The 24,396-nt window shown below is 51.4% G+C and overlaps 2 protein-coding genes across 2 annotated transcripts; one reads left to right on the top strand and one right to left on the bottom strand.

Annotated features, from left to right (window-relative positions):
• Positions 1-1,505: 1,505 nt before the first annotated feature.
• Positions 1,506-5,231, top strand: NUDT18 (nudix hydrolase 18). The gene is made up of 3 exons (XM_081017507.1): positions 1,506-2,193; positions 2,553-2,766; positions 4,136-5,231. Exons 1-3 carry the CDS (start codon positions 1,924-1,926, stop codon positions 4,738-4,740), a joined length of 1,089 nt encoding a protein of 362 aa, XP_080873633.1. The 5' UTR covers positions 1,506-1,923; the 3' UTR covers positions 4,741-5,231.
• Positions 5,232-5,323: 92 nt separating this feature from the next.
• Positions 5,324-24,347, bottom strand: FHIP2B (FHF complex subunit HOOK interacting protein 2B). Its single transcript, XM_081017373.1, has 17 exons — positions 24,168-24,347; positions 23,051-23,129; positions 21,656-21,825; positions 20,083-20,187; positions 19,061-19,183; positions 17,115-17,333; positions 16,808-17,004; positions 15,850-15,958; positions 14,652-14,728; positions 14,319-14,520; positions 12,386-12,555; positions 12,172-12,300; positions 11,188-11,278; positions 10,856-10,999; positions 9,381-9,521; positions 9,085-9,191; positions 5,324-6,856 (listed from the first exon to the last, which is right to left on the bottom strand). The coding sequence occupies exons 1-17, from the start codon at positions 24,216-24,218 to the stop codon at positions 6,751-6,753; spliced, it is 2,220 nt and encodes a 739-aa protein (XP_080873499.1). The 5' UTR covers positions 24,219-24,347; the 3' UTR covers positions 5,324-6,750.
• Between the last annotated feature and the right edge of the window lie 49 nt (positions 24,348-24,396).

Raw genomic sequence — 24,396 nt, 5'->3', positions numbered from 1 at the left:
TATTTGGGCTGAGGAATTGCTATTGCTCTGAGCTAACCCTTTGTGGGAGAAAAGGTTAATGTCCAAGCTCAGCCAGGTCCTGAATTTAGGCACTATCAAGTCTCCCAAGTTGTCATTTCCCACAAAAGACCCCCAGCAGCCCTTCCTTCCTTTGAACTGGCTGTGTTTTGGTGCAACTGGAGTTTTTCCTTTGCACCTGGTGGCTGAATCCCCAGGGAGTTCTCAAAGAAGTCAGTTGTAGAATCACTGATCTAACATAAATTTGTAACTCAGCCTCCATGTCTGAGGACTGGAAAGTAGCCAATGTAATGCTCATTTTTAAAAAGGGATCCAGGGACCATCCTGCAAATTAAAGGTCAATTAGCTTAGCATCTGTCCTTGTGAAAACTGGTGGAAAGTATTGCTAAGCATAATATAACCAAGCATGTAGAAGAACAAGCCCTACAGAACCATTATGGCTTCTGCAGGGGCAAGTCCGGTTTCACAAACCTATTAGAGCTCTTAGGGAGTGCCAACAGGCTATCTAGATAGAGGTCTAGAAGATGGTTGAGATACTGTACTTGGACAAAGTCCCTTACTAAATATTCCAGAGTAAGTTTAGGAGTCATGGGGTAAGAGGAGAGGACCTCTTGTGGTTCAGGAATTGGTTAGCTTGCAGGAAGCAAAGAAGGAATAAACTGATAGTTCTCTGAATGGAGAGATGCAGGAAGTAGAGTCCCCCAGGGGTCGGTATTGGGAACTGTGCTTTTTAGCATAATAATAAATGATCTAGTGTTAGGAATGAGCAGTGAGGTGGGCAAGTTTGCTGATGATAATAAGTAATTCAGGGTCATTAAAAGAGATGATGAAGAGCTTCAAAAAGACCTTGCCCAACATAATGGGTGCTACATTGGCAAAAGCAATGTAATGCAAACAAGTGTAAAGTAATGCATGTTGGGGCCAAAAATCTGAATTTCACATATATACCATGGGATCCGGACTGGCAGTGACTGACGAGGAATGAGACCTTTGGGTCATAGTAGACAGCATGAGTCAGATGTTGGTGCAGGGTGAAGCGGCTAAAAAAACAAACAAGTTCTGTGCTAGGGATCATCAGCAAAGGAAATGAAAACAAAGCTGCTGATATAATGCTGTTGACTAAATCTAAGGTGTGGCTGTACTTGCAATAATGTGTACAGCTCTGGTTGCCTCACCTCAAAAAGGACACTAGAGTTGGGAAAGGTTTAGAAAAGGGCAGCCAAAATGATCCAGGGGCTTGAGAGACTCCCCTGTGCATAATGGTAGTGGCACTTGGGACTTGAGTGTTTAGAGAAAAGGCAAGTGAGATGTGACAGAGAAATTTATAAAATAATGCACGACATGGAGAAAGTTGGTAGAGAAAATGTTTTCTCCCTTTCTCAGGGAGGAAAACTAGGGACTCCTGGGCATCCAGTGAAGCTGAATGTTGGAAGATTCGTGACGGATAAAATGGAAGTGCAGCAGATTACAAATTCCTTAAGGAAGAGGGCTATCGAGGGCTTGCTAGCCATGATGGCTATCCTCTGCCTCCTCGCTCATGGGCAGCAAATGCTTCTGAATGTCAATTGCTGGAAACCGCAGGAGGGAAGAGGGCTCTTGCGCTCCATTCGTGCTTGCAGGTTTGGCCACTGTGAGAACAGGGTGCTGGACTGATCCTGCGGGCTTCTCTGATGTTCGATTCCTCTGAGATGACCAGCTGAGCGAAGCGGTGTTCTTTTTTTTTGAACGTCTGACTACCAGGCGCGTCACAATGTCATCGGGCGATTGACGCTGTCCCTGTCCAACAGGAAGCGAGCTCAGCAGCCAGCTGGCGCTGCAGAGGCGGCTCCTTCCCCATCGCCTCGCCCCTCAACGGCCCGAGCAGCCGCTCTCCTTCCTTCCTGCCTTCCTTCCACCCCGCCTCCCATGCCCCGGGAGCAGGCGCGAGCGAGCGAGCCCCTGAGCGCGTGCAGAGTTCCGCGCGCCCGCCCCGTCCCCGCGTCTTTCGCGCCCCTGGCGAGGATGTCCTCGCTGGCGGCTGGGCTTGGGGCGGCGGCGGAGGACGAGGAGGTGGCGGCGGTGCTGGGCGGCGGGGGCTGGCCGGTGGTGGCGCCGCCGCAGGGCCGCGATCTGGAGCCGGCGCGCCTGCGGAGGAACACCTGCTACATCGTCCTGGCCGTCCTGCTCAACGAGGAGGTGCGGCTGCGGGACGGGAGGAGAAACTGACGCTGCGGCTGTTCTCGGGGGTGGGGGGAGGCGCTCCCCTCTCCCCCTTTCTTTGCCCAGCGCTGCCCGCTTGCCCAGGACCCCCAGGCTGGACGCGGCTGGCTTGCCTTGGCCCCTCGACGGCGCGCCAGGCAAAGCAACGCTGCGAAGCATCCTTCCCCGCAGCCAGATTGCTTTGCAGCATCCACAAGCCCGCAGGCACGGAGGCGGGGGTCCGGCAGGGAGTGGCTGAGCCCAGGGGGCCGTCCTCTTCCTCGCCCCTTCCCGACAGCCCCCCTCCCACAATATATATGTGTCTATATATCTTTCCTCGCCCCCTTCTCCAACAGGGAGAAGTGCTGATGATGCAGGAGGCCAAGCGGGAGTGCCACGGGCGGTGGTACCTGCCGGCGGGGCGGATGGAGCCCCGGGAGACCATCGTGGAGGCCATGCGGAGGGAGGTCCAAGAGGAGACGGGCTTGCAGTGCCAGCCCCTCACCCTGCTGGCCGTGGAGGAGAGGGGCCCCGCCTGGATCCGCTTCGTCTTCCTCGCCCGACCCACCGGTGCTGGCCCGGGCGCATCTCCGGGGGGCTTGGAGCTGCGCGGGTTGGGAGGTCGGGGTTATCCCCTTGGCAAGAGGTGCCCTGCTTCGATGCAGAGCCAGCTGGGGGTTGCAACAGCAGCAGAGGAATGCAGGAAGCTTGCTGGGCCTTCCTAGACCCAGGGCATGCACTTGCAAAAGTTGATTTGCATGCAGAGATGCCCATCTGTGTCGCAGTGCTTCCAAAACTACTTCAGTACTATCCCATAGAAAGCATTATCCAGAACAGCAGTTTGCACCACCCACTAAGCAAGATAATACAAAAAAATTCAGAACAGTAAGACTTAAACATTTATTCAAAAAAATAAACACATGCTCTGATCCAACATTGCAGCTTAAAATATATATACAACGAAGAATTTTGCATGAAAAGTATTTTTATACATTCTTACTAACAAAAACATACAGATGAAGGAAATTTATAGTATGAAATGTCTGCATTTATGTACTTCCCAAACATACACAAAGCTTCACAGATGTACAGTAACTATAAGAAAATTAATAGCTGTTAGCAATAATTGGCTATCTGGCGACTTGTGATAATTTAGAAACATAAAGACGAACAAATGTGACCAAACAAAATAGCTTTGAAAGCAGTAAGAGCAGTAAATACGAGGTAAGGAAGATGTTTCACTTGAGGTGCCAGCCTGGTCAATCCTAAATAAGCCATCAGTGCCCTCAGGGGGGCCCCCCTCGCCCCCCTCATTGCCTCTTAGGATCCTCCCAGGTAATCCTGTCGCCTCCCCCCCAAGGGGTATTACCACCCACTGTGGAAACCACTGGCCTGAGTTCTCACTGGCCTTGGGCCTTTCAGCATTATCACCAGCCCTGTAAGTCTTATTAAGAAGGGACCCAGGAGATGGGCAGGAGATCTGGGACCCAGGGCAAAAGTGCTGGGCCCCAACAGTGCCTTTGCAAACACAAATCTCTTCTCAAAGCTGGGGCTCCGTGTTTTTCCTTTCCCCAGTGAAGGACAAAGCATTAAACTGGGCAAGAAGTAGGGTGTCCCGGTGTGGCCGTGTTCCAAGGCCACTTCTGAACATCTGGAGTGTGTTTGGGGTGTCAGACTGGATGAGTCCCTCCTGATTCTTGGGGTCTTGGACCCAGTGAGGGCTACAATCTAATTAGAGGTTTGCTGAGCAAGTTTCTCTGCAAGGTAATGGCCTTCACGTGTATCCTAAAAAGACCAGTCTCCACTGAGCATTCCAAGGAAAGTGAACCTTGGATCGGGCTGGCATATAGCCGAGAAAATCCATCCTTGTGGGTGCACACACATGGCACAATTGTCTCGACTCCCACCTAACCCCAGGCATCTTCCCTCTTCCTTCCAGGTGGTGCCTTGAAGACTCTTCAGGAAGCTGACGCAGAATCCCTGCAGGCCCAGTGGTGGAACAGGGAGACGCCCTCCCTCCCTCTGCGTTCCCGGGACATCTTGCCCTTAATAGAGCTGGCTCTGCGGTACCAAGCCAGCCCGGCCCACCCGCGAACGCTGCCCGTGGAGCTGCCTTGCGCCTTCATCTGCCAGCGGCTGCTGCTTGTCTGCGTTGGCAGCAGTGGTGACTTGTGGGTGCTTCAGGGGACAGCAGGGGCTCCGGGCCTTCCTCTGGCCACAAGCGGCCTGGCTCCCTCACAGCTGGGCCACAGGCTCCTGGGGGCCATCCAGCGCCTACTCCAGGACTCCCTGCCACACCCCCAGGTGCCCGTCCGCATCCAAGGCCTGCTTGGGGTCCAGCATCTCGGGAAGGAGCCCGGGCAGAGCGATGGGATCTGCTTCAACATCATGGCGGCTGTAGGCGACAAGGGACGGTGGCTGGATGAAGCGCCCCCGGCGTTGCAGAGTGGAGCCTTCCTCTGGCGGAAGGTGGAGGATGAGGCCCTGCGGAGCCGGATCCTGCAGAGGCTTGATGAGGTGTCCTTTGTCCCCATTCACAGCTGAACCACCCCCCTGTCGAGATACGGGATGGCCCCAGGTGTGTACTTTGGCGACTTGGGCCAGGCAAGGAACCCTGGAGGAGCCTCAGATGGGCCAAAAATGCTCGCTGTTTGCTGGAATGAGGGACGCTGGGAGTCTGTGGTGCCACAGAGGGCACCTTGCATTGTGCCTTTGCAGGAAACGACACAACAGCTGAGGGCTTGATGGCGCCTGAACTCTGGAACCAGCCAGGAGTATTAACCTTTTCTTGCTCCAGAGTGCCAGCTCACAGCTGTGATTCTTCCACCTTTCCGCACCAGGAGCATGGCAATGCATGTGCATGCCGCCCCCCCCCCCCCAGTGCCCAGCTTCTGGGTTCTCCCCACAGCTGCAAGAAAAAGGACCTTGACCGGAGGAGCTTAGACCTCTTGCCACCCTTATGGATGATTTGCAGCCTTGTTGAATCCAGCCAGGCTTGGTAAAAATAAAATTAAAAAGGCCAGTTTCCCCTCGTGTTCTACTGTTTCTGCATGTTCTTGTTTGTAAATGAGAAAAGGGGGCTCAGCGACTTCCCACAGGTCCTAAACATGAGCGTGAGCAAAGCCAGGACGTTTACCACAGATTATTTATTTCAAGGCACGAGTAAGAAACCCATCAGGGTAGAAGCAGAGAATCTGTAGCTGCAGTGTGGAGACACCAAAGTGCGTCCCAGCTTACGGAGGGGGGGGGGCAGATTCCCTCCTCACATGTATTGCACTTGAAAAGAGTCTTTAGACCCACAATGGACTGGACGCTGTGCCTGGCCATGGTGGGTGGAGCCTGTCCCAGCCAGGGCTGCTGGTGGTGGCATTTATTTATTTACATATTGCGTATTGAAACGAATAGCTCACCTTTTCCTCCAAGGAGCTCAAGGCGGCACATGTGGTTCTTCTCTCATATAATCCCAACCACAACAACCCTGCGAGACCGAGAGGCAGTGACTGCCCTAAGATCACACCCAGTTAGTTTCATGATGGCTGAGTGGCGATTCGAACCCTGGCCTCCCAGGTCCTATTCCACCCTGTGACCCAGCCTCTCTCAACCTTGGGTCTCCAGGTGCTATTGGACTACAACTCCCATAATCCCTGACAACTGGTCCTGCAAGCCAAGGATGAGGAGATCTGTAGTCCAACGCCATCTGGGGAACCAACGTTGAGAGAGGCTCTTTGGGAAGGGGTTAAGTTGCAGCTGAAGAGAGGAAGGCTAGCAGAAACACTGTTAGAATAGAAAGTAAAAACGAAAGGGAAAGGGCTCTTTTCCTGAGGAGTTGAGACTGGACAGATCAATCCGGAAAGGAGCAGAAGAAAACAACGTCTGCTGTGGTTAGGAGCAAATAGTGTCTCCCCCTCTTTGGCCTGGCCTTTGCAGCCTGCAGAGAAGGTCAGAACCAAGGCAGGAGGCCCCATCACCCCTAACGCCCAGCCATGGATAGTAGGAAGATTCTTCCTTTCACAAAGCAGCTTTCGGTCACCCTGCCTGCCCCACTTTCCCATTGGGCAAACATTAAATAAAACAAGCCAGAGATTAAAAACCCAGAAAGTCCAGGAGGAGCCTTTAGTATCTTCTGTACCAGACTGCCCTGAGGTGCCACATGCAGGCTCCAGGCTCCTGCAGGGAGGAAGGGAGCCATCATGCTCTGAAATCACAACTGGAGCCAAGGCGAGAGACTTCTGAGGGAGAAGGCAGAGCACTTCTGGCTTTGTGAGGAACCACACGCTCGACCTCAGGAAGAGCTAGGTCTCGCCTTGTCACAGCCTGACTTCTGAGACTTTGGCGCTAGGGACTGGGCATGGGGCTCCTGGGCAGCCCTTCAAGCACAGGGGGCCTGCCTCTGCTCTCCCCGCATGAAGGCAACCAGCGACGGCTGCAGCCCGGTTCTCATGAGGCTGCAAAGGGCCCTCTAGGATTGCCACAAATGCCCTTGCCAGACCCCAGCTGTGCATCTGTCCCTTGAGAAGTGTGGGGTCCAAAAGGGGCAGCGCGCTCCTTGGAACGTCAGGCAGGGACCTCGCGCATGGACTTGACGAAGACGATGGCCGCCAGCTCCTTGCAGAATTCTTCGAGGACAACCACCCCCTCCAGGAGGGTACGGTGGCCGATCCTGTAAGGAAGCAGGCATGTGAGGCTGAGGAAGCGGCCTTGCCCTCATTTCCTATTGCTCACCTCCCCACTTCTGCTTCTCAAGAACGACAGCACTTTACATTTGCTAAACACCTTCATCATATATGCACTATCTGAGTCCTTTGCAACCCTAGCAGAGGAGGCCAGTGTCACGCCCAGGAGGACAGGAGCTTGCTGAAGGGGAGACTTAAACCAAAGACTGCCTCCTTTACAGGTCAGTCTCATTTCCTCCATGCAGATTGTCATTTGTCAGGGAGTCTTTAGCTGTGATTCCTGCATCACATGGGGAAGGACTAGATGACTCTTGGGGTCCCTTCCAACTCTACAAGTCTATGATTCTATGGTCTGTGCAGCTCCGTCTGATCCAGCGCTGAGGGCCTTCTGGCGGTTCCCTCGCTGCGAGAAGCCAAGTTACAGGGAACCAGGCAGAGGGCCTTCTTTGTAGTGGCACCTGCCCTGTGGAACGCCCTCCTACCAGATGTCAAAGAGAAAAACAACTACCAGACTTTTAGAAGACATCTGAAGGCAGCCCTTTTTAGGGAAGCTTTTAATGGCTGATGGACTATTGTGTTTTAATATTTTGTTGGAAGCTGCCCAGAGTGGCTGGGGAAACCCAGCCAGATGGGCAGGGTATAAATAATAAATAATAATAATAATAATAATAATAATTATTATTATTAATCAGACTGTGAAAGGAATAGATGAATATAAAAATGACAGGTCTGGTCGTCCCCCCACACCATGCCTTAGAGTTTGGGATGTGCCTGAATATAAGATGGCTCTGCTGGATCAGGCCAAAGGGTGCTCATCTAGTTCAGCATCCTGTTCTTACAGTGGCCAACCAGATGCCCATTGTGGGAAACCCGCAAGCCAAGATTCAAGCACGAGAGCCCTCTCTCCCCTCCTGTGGCTTCCAGCAACTGGTGTTCAGGGGCATTCCTGCCTCCGACTGTAGAGGCACAAAAGAGCCATCCTGGCTAGGAGCCAATGATTGCTTAATAATCCTCCATGGATTTGCCCAATCCTCTTTTAAAGCCATCCACCCCTGCCTCCTTTGGGAGTAAGCTCCATAGTTCAACTCTGCACTGCGTGAGAAACCCTTCCTTTTAACTGTCCAGCCCTCCGCTTCACTGGATGCCCACAAGGCTGTTTTATGAGAGAGGGAGGAAAACTTTTCTCTAAATGCTTTCTCCAAGCCATGCATGATTTCGTAAACGTCTATCATGTTGCCTCGCCCCTTTCCCTGCAAAAGCCTCCTCTTTCATGGAAAACCCAGATTGCCATTTGTTCTGTAAAGGTGAAGGTAAAGGGACCCCTGACCATTAGGTCCAGTCATGACCGACTGTGGGGTTGCGGCACTCATCTCGCTTTATTGGCCGAGGGAGCCGGCGTCATGTGGCCAGCATGACTAAGCCGCTCCTGGCGAACCAGAGCAGTGCCGTTTACCTTCCCGCCAGAGTGGTACCTATTTATCTACTTGCACTTTGACGTGCTTTCGAACTGCTAGGTTGGCAGGAGCAGGGACCGAGCAACGGGAGCTCACCCCGTGGTGGGGATTCGAACCGCCGACCTTCTGATCGGCAAGTCCTAGACTCTGTGGTTTAACCCACAGCGCTACCCTGATTCAGCATCAAAAGCAGGTTTTCTTGGGCCATGCTGTAGGCAGGGCAAAGAAAATGGAAAAAGTGCTCAGACATGAAGCAGGAAAGCTCAGGCCTGTGCCTAGAAAGCACAGGGCAAAAGTTACGTGTGGATGAGCCCTTACTGGCCGTTCCTTTAAACTGAAAAGTCCCTGCGCTCAACGCAATAATCCAGGCCTAATGACAGGGCAGAACCTTCTGGGAACAGCAACACAACAAAGAGGGTGAAATTGCTGAGCAATTGGCCCTCCAGGGCTTGCCACTCACATGGCTAGCAGCCATCAACAGCCCTCTCCTCCTTCTTGACTTTGTCTAATCCTCTTCTAAGTCCACCCAAGTTGGTGGCTACTACTGCCTCCTGTGGAAGGGAGTTCCATAGTTTGTGCTGTGCAAAGAAGTCCTTTCTTTTATCATTCAGCTTCATTTTTCTCTATTCACTTGCTGCATGCGGTCTATCATTTTAGGGTTCCCTCATCTCATGCAGCCTCTTCTTTACCTTTCCTTTTCTCCAAACTGGAGGTCGGCACCAGCCCTTTCAACCTGTGTGTCGTGTCCCCCCAACACTCACTGTTGTTCTTCAGCAGGGACCAGCCCCATCAGCCCCCTCCGGACCAGCAGCAAGTTGGTGGGGAAGTTTGGTATCCGGTGGATCCTTTGCATTAGGTCTCCAATCACCTGGGAGGAGGAGAAACCAGCGGGGCGGCTTGTGAGTCAGGCCTCCAAGTCAGGTGGAGAGGAGGCGCTGGGGGGAGGGACGACAGGGCTCCCCTTAGCTTAGAGGCACAGGACACCCCAAAAGGCACCTTCTTCCCCAGGCAGCATTCCCCATTTCTCCCCGCCTGCCTTGCCAAGACTAGACATTACCCTGATCAGGACGGAAAAGAGGGTCCTGCAGCCGGGGGCCAGAGGCAAGTAGGGATCCAGGAGGTACTCGTGGAGGTGAGGGTGGGGAAAGAGAGCCAGGCGGGACAGCACCGACGTCACCTGCAGGTTCACTGCGTAGGGCTGCAAGGGAGGAATAAGAAGAGGGGCAGAGCGCTCAACTGTGGGGCGTCATTCACAGCCTGCACAAACAGCCAGGCATAGAGGGTCACCGGAGGGGGAGGGAAGAGAGCAGGAGAGAAGCGATTCCCCCCACCCACGACATTCTGCACTTGCTCTCTGCAACCAAGACCTTTTTGTTGTGTTACGGAATGAGCCCCAGCTGCAAGGTGGCATTTCAAGGCCTTCCCTGTAGGGATGATCGCTGGGTGTGAAGCACACTTCTGCCCACAGGCAGCCTCAGCTGTCTGAACATCATGCCACCTATCTAACCTTTTGCTTTCTTAGTGGTCTGCTATGCCCTGTCTGTGATCTTTGTCTCCTTCGTCATACACTGTGCCAGGGGAAAATGACGCGGTGGAAACAGGTGCCAGAATAACTTTGTACCACCCCATGATCTCAGGATTGGAAGATGTGTAAAGGTCACAGTCCAAAATCTGACGGGTTTTGCATATTGTGCCAATAAAAGGAGCCTCCACAGAGCTAGCCAGCAGCTTGCTTATGAACAGCTCACTTGATGATCATTATTCACTTCCCCATCCCTCTTATGTACAGTGGTACCTGGGGTTAAGTACTTAATTCGTTCCAGAGGTCCGTTCTTAACCTGAAACTGTTCTTAAACTGAAGCACCACTTTAGCTAATGGGGCCTCCTGCTGCTACCACGCCACTGGAGCACGATTTCTGTTCTCATCCTGAAGCAAAGTTCTTAACCCGAGGTACTATTTCTGGGTAAGCAGAGTCTGTAACCTGAAGCGTATGTAACCTGAAGCGTATGTAACCTGAGGTACCACTGTATTTATTTAGAGCATTTGGGTACCCTCCTCATCAGCCAGAGGCTCCCGGAGTGGCTTACGAGACAAGACACAACACACAAGGGGAAAAGGAAAGGGAGGGATGAGGAAAACAAAAACTCAGGCAGAGATTTCTAAATAGTTGACCAGGTGGCCCAGTTCAGGGGCAGGAGGCGGCTGATGGAGCTGGTCCTCCAGCATAGCTGATGCAATGAGCCCTGCTGCTCCCACTTTCTCTTCCCCTGAGACTGCCTGATGGAATGGCTGCATCCAGGTGACAGGTGAGGGGAGAGGAGGCCAAATGGAGCTGGCCTCTCACAGCAGAGCCCAGCTTTCCAGCTCCCCCGCTGAGGCAGTCTGGTAGAGAATCTTAGGGCTCCATCCTAGAGAAGGAAGCAGGCCCTGAAACTTGTCGCTCCCTGCTGCTTCTAGGCCACAGAAACACCAGGCTCCAGGGTCTTCGCGATGCTGGCCACTCCCAGCAAGGATCCCTTTCCCATCCTCACCTGGTCCAGGATGCGCATCAGCCGTTCAAAGAGCACTTCCAAGAAACGGCCCTCGTAGAAGCCGGTGCTGGCAGAGCAGGTCTCCAGGGGCCGAGGGGCCTTCGGCCAGTGCCAGCGAGACGCCTTGGTACAACATTCCTGGAACTGACAGAAGAGGAGGGGATGGATGGAAGAGGGTGGGCAGGGGAAGGGGCTAAGGAGAGGCTCTTGCAGGGCCCAGCTGAGACAATAAAGGAGAATGAACTCAAATGCTGTGAATCGCAGGAGCAGGGAACAACGCCAGGTATCACATATCAGCAGAGATCAGGTAGGCAGGGAGACAAGGGACTCACCAACACACTGGCATCGTGGACATAGGTGTCATACCCGGCCTCTTCCAGGTAGGCAGAGGTCTTTGCTTCACTGGGAACCAGGCAGAGGAAGCTGAGAAAGAAGGAAGGAGGATGGCAATGATGGGGGGGGGGGAAAGAAGCCTCTGAGACCCAGGACACAGGTGCGAGGGTCAGCATTAGGAAGAGAGCAGCATTACGAAGAACCTTAACACGGCAGCAGGTGTTTAGGCAGTTCCCTTTCCTTCTCTTGGGGATTTTAAGCAGAGGTTGGATGACCAGGTGTCAGGGATTATTTAGCTGTGATTCCTGCAGGGGTTTGGACCAGATAACCCATATATATACAGTGGTACCTCGGGTTACATACGCTTCAGGTTACAGACTCCACTCACTCATAAATAGTATCTCGGGTTAAGAACTTTGCTTCAGGATGAGAACAGAAATCGGGCTCCGGCGGCGTGGCGGCAGCAGCAGGAGGCCCCATTAGCTAAAGTGGTGCTTCAGGTTAAGAACAGTTTCAGGTTAAGAACGGACCTCCGGAACGAATTAAGTACGTAACCTGAGGTACCACTGTATATACATTGCAGAGATATAATCCAGGCAGGGTTAAAAAACGAGCTGGATGCAGAAACCCAAGTTGTTTGCCTAATATATCATACAAGCTCCAACCAAAATGCTCAGCCATTTTAAAAAATCCTGTAAAATGGCCAAGCCACATAGCTCCCTTGATGGCAGCCCCTGTCTACCTTGTGCCTACTACAACTCCCATCAGCAGTGGTCAGGACAGCCACACCTGGCTGGCCCTCATGGAAGTAAAGAACCATAGAACTGTAGAGTTGGGGGGAGGGACCCACAGAGTTATCTAGCATGTCTGAAATGCTTGAGCCTGGCTGGGCTGGGGTGGAGGAGTCTGGCGAAGGCCTGCCTTGTGAGTTCGGTTAAGCTGTTCACGTATTGTGAGCCGGTCTCCCTGCCCTGACTTCGTACCTGCTGACCACCTCCTTCACGTCCTCCGGCTGCGCTTGCTGCTTTGGGGCAGGGACGCCCGGCTTGGTAGAGACCTGGAAGCTGGTGCCTGGGAACCCGTCTATGAAGTAGGGATCCTCCTCCAGTTCTCTACAGGGACAGAGAACAGAAGCATTGAGTGGCTGGCGTGGACGAGGGCCCCGTCCCCCAACTTTCCTCTCCCGCTCTCACTTACAACCCATCCTCGCAGGGCTCCTGCTCACGAGCAAGGGACTCCTCCTGCCCAGGTGGGCTTCTCAGGAGGTAGCTGCGCTCCTCCAGGTGGTCCAGGACCAGGCACTGCATGACACGTTGATCCGGAAGCCACAGAAGCTCCTCAAACAGCCTCAGGGTGGCCATACTGATCTGGAGGGGAAGAGGGAAGAAGGGCAAGGAGTCAGGAAAGCCCGCTAGGAGGCCCTGCTCCCAGCACTGGAAGCTGCTGAGTTCCACCACCTCCTGCCACCTGGAAAAAGGTATAGGGAGATGGAAGTCAGGGGTTGGCCATGGGAAGCCTCCCTTCTGGGAGAGAAGCTCTCACTTCAGGCAGCCTGGAGCCACCCCTTGGAGACCCGCAGAAACTCCAGGCAGCCGGCAGGGAAGGTCAGTTGGTAGCAAGACAAGCAAGAGCAGCTATTGAGGAACAAGGGAACCAAGTTGCTGGGTTTTGGGGTTGCAGACTGTCATTTCCCATCTTGATCAAGCCATGAACATAGGACGAGGCTGCCGGATCAGGCCAATGGCCCATCTAGTCCAGCATCCTGTTCTCACAGTGGCCAACCAGATGCCCCAAAGGGAAACCTGCAAGCAGGATCCAAGCAGAAGAGCAACTCTCTACAGAAGGGAGTCGCTCTTTCCCCTTGATCATTTTGGTGTTCCTTTTCTGACCTTACTAAGGGGCCTGGCAGATAATATTAATAATATTAATAATAATAATAAGAAGAAGTTGTTTTTATTTATATCCTGCCTTCCCCAGCCAAAGCCGGGCTCAGAGCGGCTAACAACAATAAAAGTAACACAGCATTCTAAAATCAATTCAATTTAAAATCAATTCAAAATCAAATTGATGGCAACCATTGGGCTAGAGTTCTGTGAGGATTACCAAAGGAGGGGGTCAGACTGTGCCTTGGCCAAGGCCTGGTGGAACAGCTCTGTCTTGCCGGCCCTGCAGAAAGATGTCAAGTCCCGCAGGGCCCTAGTCTCTTGTGACAGAGCGTTCCACCAGATCGGGGCCACGGCCGAAAAAGCCCTGGCTCTGGTTGAGGCCAGCCTAACCTCCCTGTGGCCTCCGTGGGACATACCAGGAGAGGCGGTCCCGTAGGTACGAGGGTCCTAGGCCGTATAGGGCTTTAAAGGTAAAAACCAGCACCTTAAACCTGATCCTGTACTCCACCGGGAGCCAGTGCAGCTGGTATAGCCCCGGGTGAATGTGATCCCACGGTGAGGACCCCGTAAGGAGTCTCGCTGCCGCATTCTGCACCTGCTGGAGTTTCTGGGTCAGTCTCAAGGACAGCCCCACGTAGAGTAGAGATTCAACCACAGAGCTCACTGCTATCCTGGGGAAGCCTCAGCTGCTGCTGAAGGCTTCATTTCCTCCTAAAGAGCTGAGCCTGATTCCTTCCCTGGGGTTCACTAAGCCTCAAAGGCACCATGAGAGTTTCCATTTTGCAAGGGAAGGTTCGGGGGGCAGGGGGAGGGCTGGAAAACCGTCCCCCATGCTGGGATCTCCTTGGCCTGCTGTGGTCTTTGGTCATCACTATCGCCCCAGGGATAAGTTCCCAACAAGTGGGGAGAAGACCTCAAGCCCAACAAAACCCATAATCCCCAACCCCGCTCTGAAACTCCTGGGAGCATGGCAGTTTTTGTGACTCAGAAAAAGTCCTCTGCACATGCTCTGAGGCTTTTGATTGCTTCCCACAAGGAAGCGCTGATGCTTGGCCTTCAAAGGCCTCAAGACCTCCGTCTTATCAAGATGAAGTCCTGAACAGCCTGAGGTCCAGCAAGCTGTTGCCCCCTAAGGGCAACCTGACCCAAGCACTGAGCCACCGCTGCGTGCTGCATCTTTCTCCCCACTGACGCTTGCAGGAATCCTGCTCAGGTGGAACCTTTCCAGCAGGATTTCAGCTCACCTCGTCAGACAGGTGGTTGCAGCGCTCAATCAGTTGGGAGCAGAGGTGGTGTTGCGGCTGGTGGCCTGAATCCTTGGGCACTGCGGGTTCTTCCTTGGTTCCCAGCACAAACCCAACCAATTCCTGGAGGAGCGCAGGAGAGCGGATGTGTCTTACCAAGGCAGTCAGGACAGCTGTCGAGAGAAGGATGCCGCGTTCTGACCTGCCAAGGAAGACAGGGATGAATGAGGGGGGGTGACTCTGGCCGTGGGCTTATTAGGCAGGTCTCCGAGTTCCCCCAAGCAGGACAAGGCTTGGTGCTCACCCCTCTTTCCATGTTAAGCTTGGACTCACATTTGCAGGAGCTGGGACTGCAGGACTCCCTGGAAGAACCTCTGAGCCACCGTCTCACTTACGGCACCTGCCACAACCTGGTGGGGTGAAACACCACAATGACGCATCATGACCTCCGCAGCTCCTCCTCATTCAGAAACCCGAGTCAGCTAGCAGGCCAAGGGAGAAGTGACAATGCAGAAAGCTCCCTGCAACTTGGAGGGAAAGGGGCAAAGAGCCTGAGGCAGCTTCCAAAGACTTAACTACGTGGATGTGGGTGGAGATTTCAGAAGGAGGTCTCTTCCTTTTTAAATATTTTATTAAAGTTTTCTTGCTTTACAAAGGTATGCACAATGCCTCTTTTTTCAAGTTACATTTTCCATAGGCCAGTTTCATTTGCTGAGACATTAAGGTTCCATTAGGAAGAAAAAAGGGGAGAAGAGGTGGAGGGGCCATGGTGGGTGAGGTCGGGAGGTGATATTTCTGTTTTGCTTAATGTATGTGTGGGTTTTTGTGTCAGTGTTGTTTGTGCAGGTTCTCTTTGCTATTCACTTGTGTTCCTTTGGTGGTGAGAGAAGTTGGGGTTGGCCTAGGGTGTGGTTGTTCATTTGTGGTTGGCTGGGGTGGTCTTTGGTTTTGTGTGTGAGTGGGGTGGGTGGGTGTTTTTGAATCAGGTTAGCCATATTGATTCATATGCTGTTGGTGGATTCTTGTTGTCGTCTTGTTGGGCTGGGTATGTGATGAAGGGGAGCCATATTGGGGTGAAGGCATCGTCTTCTATTAGTCCCCGTGTCAGTTTCAGTTTATCGGTTAATTTTTCTAGTAGGGCTGTTTCCCATACTATTTCGTACCATTGGTCCATGCTTACTCTTGACAGGTCTCTCCAGTGTCTGGCTATGACATTTCTGGTTGCTGAGAGTAGGTGGGCTATGAGTTCTTTGTTATATGAGTGGGCATTATTGTCTTGGAATATAGTAGGGCCAGTTCTGGGGTGATTTCTAATACCTGCTTAGTTATTTTACATATTTCTTGTATGGCTATTGTCCAGAATAGTTGGATTTTGGGGCACTCCCACCACATGTGGAGGTATGTGCCTGTGGAGGTGCACCCTCTCCAGCATTTTGGTGAGGTTCCTGGGCATATTGGCTTTAGTTTCCTTTAGTTTCCTTACCACCTGTAAGTGAGTTTCAGAGTGAGTTCTCAGCAGGAGGTCTCTTACCGGGTGCGCCTCTTTCACTAGGCAATCACAGAGATCGAGCCAGGCAAAGAAAGCCTCCAGGCTGGCCTGGCCTGGGAAGGCGTTCTCCTCAATGCAGCTGCCCTGAAGCCTGGAAGGGCGAGAGGTACAGTTCAGCAATGTATGGAGCACTGATCTGTCCGAACATCTCGTCAGGCAGATTGAGAGTGAGAGGCAAAACTAAGTCTGACAGCCTCAACACAGACTGGTTTGAGTTATACAGACACAGAATAGGGAGGGTACTTTGCCTGACATTCGCTGAAAGTCACTGTTTCGTGGGGCCGCAATGGCGCAAAAATGTGGTTACAAAGCATGGATCCACATGGATTCTCAAGATTTTTGCATTGGGCTACCCCAAATTCACCGTCAAATCACATATCATGTCTGTGGCCACAGCATGAACCACAAAAATCATAGATCCACTGTTTCGTTCAGAATATTTTTTTTCCTTGTTTTCCTCCTCTAAAAACTAGGTGCATCTTATGGTCGGGTGTGTCTTATGGAGCGAAAAATACGGTAATTATTAATTGGCAGCATTGCATTTGGAAGCTGGTTGGTTGGTTTTTTTTACAAAAGGGTGTATGGATTTATGGAGACTTGTGGGCTGGGAGGGAGAAACCTGCATCCATAAGAATGTTAAGAAGAACCCAGTGGGATCAGGCCAATGGCCCATCTAGTCCAGCATCCTCTTCTCACAGCGGCCAACCAGATTCCCAAAGGGGAAATGTGCAAGCAGGATCCAAGCACAAGCGCACCCTCCCCTCCTGGGGTGTCTAGCATCTGGTCTTCAGAAGCAATACTTCCTCCTAAACAGCCCCAATGAGGGCTCCTTGGTTCCCAGGGAACAAGCCATGCAAAACCAGCTAGGTCACTTCACTTGCTGGTGGAGGACCAAGGTCTAGTCCTCCTTGTGGCCACAAAACTCTGGGGGTATCTTTACCTCCAGCTGACCGGCTGAAGCGTGGTGACATCGGCAGGGTTGACAGTGGCTGGGATGGCCTTGCACAGCATGCAGAGGTGGTCAGCCACCAAGGGGCAAAGCCTGCTGTCTCGCGCCAGAGCCAGGGCAGCTGCTCGATGGTCGATGCTGGTTAGCAGCAGAAGGTTCTCCTGAGCTTTGAGGGCAACCTTCCTCTTCTGCAAGGGAGGGAAAACAACGCTCCTGAAGCCCCTCCTTGATATGAAGTCTCACCTTCTCCACCTGCCCTAGCAAGAGGCAGCGTACGCCCCACCCCACGGCCCTGTACCTTGCTCTTGCACAAGCTGATGAGGGAGGTCACCAGGTTTGGGGAAGAGGAGGCTGGTTCCACAAGCCGCACCTCGCAGGAAGCTTCCTCTGGGCACAGTCTTCTGTCCTGCTCTACAGGGGTGGGCAGGGTCCGGGAAGGGTCCAAGGCAGGCTCTGCTGTTGCTCCCTGAGGTTGGAAGGCCTGATCCACTTTCTGCCCACTCGCCACATTCTTGCCCTTGAAAACGGTGGGAGAATCTGGCTACATTATCCCTGTTTGGCATGCTGGGCTTAAGGTGGGAAATCAAGCAAAGACACAATCCCCCAGCTGGGTCCAACCCATAGGTGGCTCCTCCACAATCAACACCAGGCACAGGAAAACTCAGCCCTTCAGATGTTTTGAGACTACAACTCCCATCATCCCTAGCTAACAGGACCAGTGGTCAGGGATGATGGGAATTGTAGTCTCAAAACATCTGGAGGGCCGAGTTTGCCTATGCCTGATCAACACTCTTGGAATGAACCTGAGCTTTGCAGCTGAGCACCCACTGCAGAGAGCAACACCCACTGAGCTCCTTCAAATAATGAGTAAACCGCTTGATTCCAAAAACAAAATGAGTTAGCTATTTCATACAATTCATGCACTGCTTGATTTGAGGACCCAGCATGAAAGGTCTGCTCGGTGTACATGATTTGGGAGCACTGGGGAGTCATTCTCTCTCTCTCTCTCTTTCTCTCTCTCTCTCTCTCTCTCTCTCTCTCTCACACACACACACACACACACACAGAACAACTGTGGCAACAGGCAGGAAAAGAATTACCGTATTTTTCGTTCTACAGGACGCACCGGACCATAGGAGGGGGAGAACAGGGGGGAAAAAATTCTCCCCCTCTCTGCTCAGCGCCCCTTCAGCGAAGCAGCAGGAGAAACGGAGCCCCTTCCATTTCTCGTCCCGCTTCACTGAAGGGGTGCTGCGCAGAGAGGGAAAACTGTTCAGCGCCTCTCCAGCGAAGCGAAGCCTGGAGAGCAAGAGGGATCGGTGTGCACCGACCCCTCTCGCTCTCCAGGCTTCAGGCGGCTATCCGCAAGCCTTTGGAGTGCAGCAGGAAGTCCCGCTGCGCTCCGGGGGCTTCAGGCGGCTATAGCGAAAGCAACGCAAAGCCTCCGGAGCGCGGTGGGATCGCTCCCTCTGTGCTTCAGAGGCTTCGCGTTGCTATCGCTGAAGCCAAGGAGCGTGCATTCGCTCCATAGGACGCACACACATTTCCCCTTAATTTTTGGAGGGGAAAAGGTGCGTCCTATAGAGCGAAAAATACGGTAAGTGGTCTGTCAAGACTCTCAGCAATTTTTAAGTGGTCTGGCCAGGAGAGAACAGTTTGGGAACCACTGACTTAAGATAATTTCTGTTGAGTAAATGCTGTATAACTTTTGAAAATAAAGCAATAAAAGATCAGGCATGTGTATTTCTGTAATAATAATAATAATAATTAATAATAATTTATTTATACCCCGCCCATCTGGCTGGGCTTCCCCAGCCACTCTGGGTGGCTTCCCAAAATATATTAAAATACCGTAATACATCAAACATTAAAAGCTTCCCTAAACAGGGCTGCCTTCAGATGTCTTCTAAAAGTCTGGTAGTTGTTGTTCTCTTTGACATCTGGTGGGAGGGCGTTCCACAAGGCAGGTGCCACTACTGAGAAGGCCCTCTGCCTGGTTCCCTGTAACCTGACTTCTTGCAGGGAGGGAACCGCCAGAAGGCCCTCGGTGCTGGACCTCAGTGTCCGGGTAGAACAATGGGGGTGGAGACGTTCCTTCAGATATACTGGACCGAGGCCGTTTAGGGCTTTAAAGGTCATCCACGCACATACAGACCTTGCAAAAACAGAGCACTCTGCAGTCTGTCCCAGACTGTTAAAAGATGTACTGGCACCTGGATGCAAGCAGATCCAAGAGTCCCTCACCTCTAGGACGTAGGGCAGCAGGGCCGGATCCTGTTTGATCTTGGTACACAGGGCAGCAATAAGCTGCATCATTTCCTTCTCAGGCTCAGAGCCTAGCGCGTCATTCCCAAGGTGGAGGAGTTTCTGTAGAAGGACAGCGGGTGGATGGGTGAGGGTAGCAGTGGCTCCAAGGAGCAAATGGGTAGAAAGATGCTTTAAGAATACAGTACAATCGCATCTTGTGGGACGTGGGGGGCGCTGTGGGTTAAACCACAGAGCCTAGAAGGTCGGCAGTTCTAATCCCCATCACGGGGTGAGCTCCCGTTGCTCGGTCCCTGCTCCTGCCAACCTAGCAGTTCGAAAGCACGTCAAAGTGCAAGTAGATAAATAGGTACCACTCCGGCGGGAAGGTAAACGGCGTTTCCATGCGCTGCTCTGGTTCGCCAGAAAGCGGCTTAGTCATGCTGGCCACATGACCCGGAAGCTGTACGCCGGCTCCCTCGGCCAATAAATCGAGATGAGCGCCGCAACCCCAGAGTTGGCCACGACTGGACCTAATGGTCAGGGGTCCCTTTACCTTTACCTTTTACAATCGCATCTTACACACATTTAAGATAGTCAATTTCAACCATACGGGGTTGAAGTCCGCTGGCTGAAATCCTGCAAGTTAAATGCAAGCAAGTTGGAGAGATTAATAACTTTTTTTGCATAGGGAAAACCTGCTGCGAAAAGAGTTTTTATACATCAAACCCACACATAAGATGCAATCTTACTGTAACCAAAAGAGTTTTGAGCCCAGGGCTCAGAATCACGCGAACCAAGAGAAAACATGCAAGTCTGCTTTGTTTTCGAAAATGGAATCCTGCTCTTGTAGCAGAACTTGAGTTGCCTTGGCACAGAATTTGATTTTTCTTTGTCAGCACGGAGTACAATGCTAATTGGAACTTTCACCAGATTTGACGGAGAGGGGAGTGCCAGAAATTGCCTTCTTTGGCATGGGCAACTCAGACGAACCCTGGCTGGCTCAGCAGAAAGGCACTCACCTGAACAGGCCTGTACACGTTCAGGTAATGCAGCAGAGGGCACTGCATTTGTCCCAGCAAGCGGCTGAAGAAGAGGAGCACGTGAGACCTCATCCCCGTGGGATACTGGGGATCAGAAGAGAGACAAGAGTACTGCTACAGAGGGTCCCTTCGGAAGATCCTGCCCTGTCCCTCCTGCCACCAGGCCTCAAGGAGCCTTGAGACTGACTCAGACAAGTCAGTGAGAACAGCAAAATAAAACACAACGCCAAAAATTAGGAGTTCAGTTAAGCACCCTAAAATTGCAAACAACAACAGCAACAACCCAGAAAGCATAAAATAGCCCAGCAACAGCCCTTCGAGTTATGCCTAGCTGCTGCCTCCAAACACCTACTTGAATAGAGAAGGAAAAAGAAAAGGTGCCTGTGGGTTGAATTTATTCTGCAGGAGAGTTCTATGATCATCCTCATCAATAATGTTTATATACCACTTAGTATGTAAAATCTTTATGGCAGATGAAAATGATGGACTTTTTGGAGCTGGCTGACCTGACTGGAAGAATCCGCGACCAGAAAGAAGAGGAATTTCAAGAAGATTGGTGGAAATTTAAGGACTACTTGAACAAATATTGTATAATAAAAAATTAGAAACTACTTGAAAGTAACAAACAGGCCTAGGATTAAATTAGGATATAATCAAATAAATGGGATTTAGAACACTAAGAAAAGTGAAAAACTTGGATTATAATTGGAGTTTATTTTAGTTTAATAATGATATTGGAAAGCTGTTACATTCAATTATAAGGAAACTGAGAAGGGAGGACTGGAGGAAGTCAATTAAGATGTTTATAAGGTTGGACTTTTAAAGAATTAAGTTTGTTTTCGTTGTTTATTTTTGTTTATTTTTTGATGTATTTTTCTTTTTCTTTTTGTGTGTTATTCTGTTATGTGATATTTGTTATAATTATGGAAAATCTAATAATTTTTTTTTAAAAAAAATATGTAAAATCCTTAAGCGGCTAACGTAAAACACGGTAAGATGATTTAAAGCAGAAAAATGTCTCTACAACATTTAAAACCAAAAATAAAAAGAAATACATCAGTAAAAACAGAGAAGCCATCAATAAAACATTCAGTTAAACATCAATAAATAATCTGGTAGGATCACGTGATGACTCTTAAGAGGCCGGGAGTGCCTGCTTAAAGAGATGGATCTTTAGGAGGTGTTTAAAGCTTGCTTCTGTTTCTGCCTCATGAACAGTACATGGGAGGTACACTGGCCATGTTGGCTGGGGCGGACAATCCAACAGTACCTGGAGTGCCACAGGTTCCCCATCCTTGGTTTAAAAGATAAACCCAGCAACAGGATTTTGGGGGGCTCTCAGACCAGGCATCCTCTGTGGAACCCCTTAAACTGGGCATGCAATTCTCTTCCACTGCCTGACTCCTCCATGCAAAGTGAGAATCATGCCTGTAGCCAGTGGCACCACTGCCAAAAAGGCCCTGCTCCTATTGCATTTCAGCAAAGCAGACACTGCTTGGGCAGGAGGGACAGCAGAAAGTACAGGACTGCCTCAGAAAGGAAGCTGTGGTACCTCTGCTTTTGCCAGAGTGCTGAGGGTCTCCAGGATTTTGTGTTGAAGCAAGTACTCCAAACAGGGTCCTGTCTCCCCCGATGGCTGCTTCTTTTCCTCGTACGCTAGGATATCTAGCATCTGTTTCAAGCGCCAGGGGATGTCCGTTTCTTTTGCTGGCTTGTTTTCATCTTGAGAAAAGACAATCAGCTTGTCACAAGCATACCCACTCACCCGTTTTTCATCAGACACAGGGATCTCATTCATTCTTTACCCAAGCACTGAAAAGATGGTTGAACAGCATCATTTAAAAACATTTTAATATGTTTTTGCTTTATTCCTTGTTGTTTGCTCCCCTGGGCTCCTTTGGGAGGAAGAGTCCGATATTAATTTAATAAAAATAAATACTCAGAACTAATACCTGCAGAATGCAGCTGCAGACCTCTCTGCAACTGCATGGCAAATTCTGAATATGGCTAAAGGATCTCAACCAGACTCTGATCCCAGAAGCTCTGTAGCAGCTTTCCCCAACCTCCAGATTCCAAGTCAGCAAGACTGGAGGTCAAGGATGATGAAGTTGAAGCAGTTCATTAACATCTCGAGGACACCACACAGGTGGAGGCTGATTTATGGGCCAGGATTTGTTTTTTGCCAGTGTTAACTGGCTTTTATCCATAATTTTATTTATACAAGTATTTCTACTTGCCCTTTTGCAAAACAACAGGGTGGTTCCCTCTTGGAAAACAAGGACTGGCCCACTCTACGGCATTTTCTCATACTATCATCATATACTCCTGCCTTTCAAAGTTCTTCGGAAATGTCAGTTGGATCCAAAAGATGTCATGTATCCTTAAAAGGGGGAAATGGCAGAAAACAAAACTAGCCCGTTCTGTCCCTATAGATTCCCCTTTCCTCACCTTGATTTCATGGTTTGTTTGTTTTTTAAGGGAAAGATTTCTTATCATTTTGATAAGAGTGTCTCCAGGGTACTTTTTGGGCAGGAAGGTGGGAGATAAGCATCTCAACTCCATATATAGCCTCATTTGAATGTGTGCCACACCGGTCTGACAGGTCAGGACAACGGGCCACAAATATATTATTTTCCCTTTCAGCCTACATGTCACCTGCCTTCCTTCGGAAAAGAACATTCACAGAATCATAGAATTGTGGAGTTGGAAGGGACCCAAAGTGTCATCTGGCCCAAACCCCTGCAATGCAGGAATCACAACTAACTTAATCTAAGAAACTTCCTCCACCTCCATAAAATAACTGTGTACCATAAGCTTTGCGTTTCCTTCAATCAACAGTAAGAGCAACGGTAAAGGAAGTAGCAACGGCTCAACAAGAAGAAAAGCGAGGTGTGGCTGCACACAAAAGGGAGTGAGTGCTGGCATTCATGGCCACAGGGGTTCCTACCGGTGGTCTCCAGGTAATACTGGGTGATGCCCTTCCAGTGGTCCGTGAAGGCGGCCGGGAGGTCCAGACGTGGCTCCTCCTGTGGGCGGGGGGAGAGATGAAAGCTGCTGTGAGGGGAAAGGCCCACGCTGTTCCCTTGCTTATATGCCTCCTCAGCAGTGCTGGATTTACATATAAGCCAAACAAGCTATAGCTTAGGGCCCCACTCTCTTGCCCCCCCCCCCCAATACTACTTCTTAATTGTATTTCAGTTCAACAATTACTTTGATAAAATACATTTTGTTATGTGCAAATGTCTTTAGATACCTATTAGGTCCATAAATTAGCATATAGCATATACAGTAGAACCTTGGCTTACGTTGCCCTTGGGTAACGTAAACTTTGGGTTGCGAAAGTGGCAAACTCGGAAGTATATTTCCAGGTTTTGCCGCTCGCGCAGAAATGCTCTATCACGTTGCGCGCATGCGCAGAAGCGGCACCTCCGGTTGCTGAAACCTCGGGATCTGACCGGAGCTCTGGAACGGATCCCGTCCACAACCAGAGGAACCACTGTATTCAACACAAAAAAACAGTGACAGTTTGTTGTTGACAAAGGACAGTTGGACATAGAAAGGGCCCTGTCACCTTCGGTAGCTTAGGGCCTCATCAAACCTAAATCTGGTCCTGCTCCTCAGCCCACCCTGAAAGGACAGGCAGATGGGAACAAAGAGGGAAGTGGTTTTCTAAGGAATGAGCTCCATCCCTGACCCCACCTGAGTGGGTCACCTGCCAGCCAGAGAGCCAACCAACATGGGCATAGCCAGGATTTTTGTTTGGGGGGGCAGGCTTTTGTTAGGGGGGCAGAACCTCAGATTTGTATTGATGGGGGGGGGGCTATGCCCATGCCAACCAATTAGGTAGTCAGGTAGCCAGCCAGGTAGCCTGACAGTCAGCTTCTTAGCCAGCCGGCCAGCCAACCAATCAATTCGTTTGCCAGGTGGCCAGCCAGCCAGATAACCAATCAGGTAGCCAGTCAGCTCCCTGATCAGCTGATTGACCAGCCGGCCAGCCAGTCAGGGAGCCAAGCAGCCAGCCCAGCTCCGCTAGCCCAGCTCCGCTCCCTCGCCCCGCCGCTCACCGTCTCCACGGCCCGTTGCAGGAGGGCTCCCAGGCGGCCCAGGAGAGCCATGGCTTCCCCGCGGGAGGAGAGAGGAGGAGCCTCCCCGCCCAGGGCGCCGTCTGCGCCCTTTCTCCCCTCCGCCCGCCCGCGGCCGTTCCTTCCCAACCGTGGAGAGGCAGGGCAGGAGGCCCTGATTGGTCCATCCGAGAATGCCCGTGGGCGGAAAGGGGCGCGGCCTCCGCAGGAC

This window comes from Podarcis pityusensis (genome assembly GCF_964106645.2).
Source record: "Podarcis pityusensis genome assembly, chromosome: 8".
Taxonomy (NCBI): Eukaryota; Metazoa; Chordata; class Lepidosauria; order Squamata; family Lacertidae; genus Podarcis; species Podarcis pityusensis.
This window is presented reverse-complemented; position numbering and strand designations above follow the sequence as displayed.

Bases quoted from the DNA above. Each gene is read 5' to 3' on its own strand.
- FHIP2B (XM_081017373.1), bottom strand. From the start codon at position 24,218: ATGGCTCTCCTGGGCCGCCTGGGAGCCCTCCTGCAACGGGCCGTGGAG. The intron at 11,000-11,187 runs GTGAGTCCCTTG...CTCTTCTGTCAG, and splicing joins TCCACGATGCCAGTGTGTTG to TTCCAGGAATGTTGTACCAA. The intron at 9,522-10,855 runs GTGAGGATGGGA...CCTCCCTTGCAG, and splicing joins TGATGCGCATCCTGGACCAG to CCCTACGCAGTGAACCTGCA.
- NUDT18 (XM_081017507.1), top strand. From the start codon at position 1,924: ATGCCCCGGGAGCAGGCGCGAGCGAGCGAGCCCCTGAGCGCGTGCAGA. The intron at 2,194-2,552 runs GTGCGGCTGCGG...CTTCTCCAACAG, and splicing joins CCGTCCTGCTCAACGAGGAG to GGAGAAGTGCTGATGATGCA. The intron at 2,767-4,135 runs GTGCTGGCCCGG...TCTTCCTTCCAG, and splicing joins CTTCCTCGCCCGACCCACCG to GTGGTGCCTTGAAGACTCTT.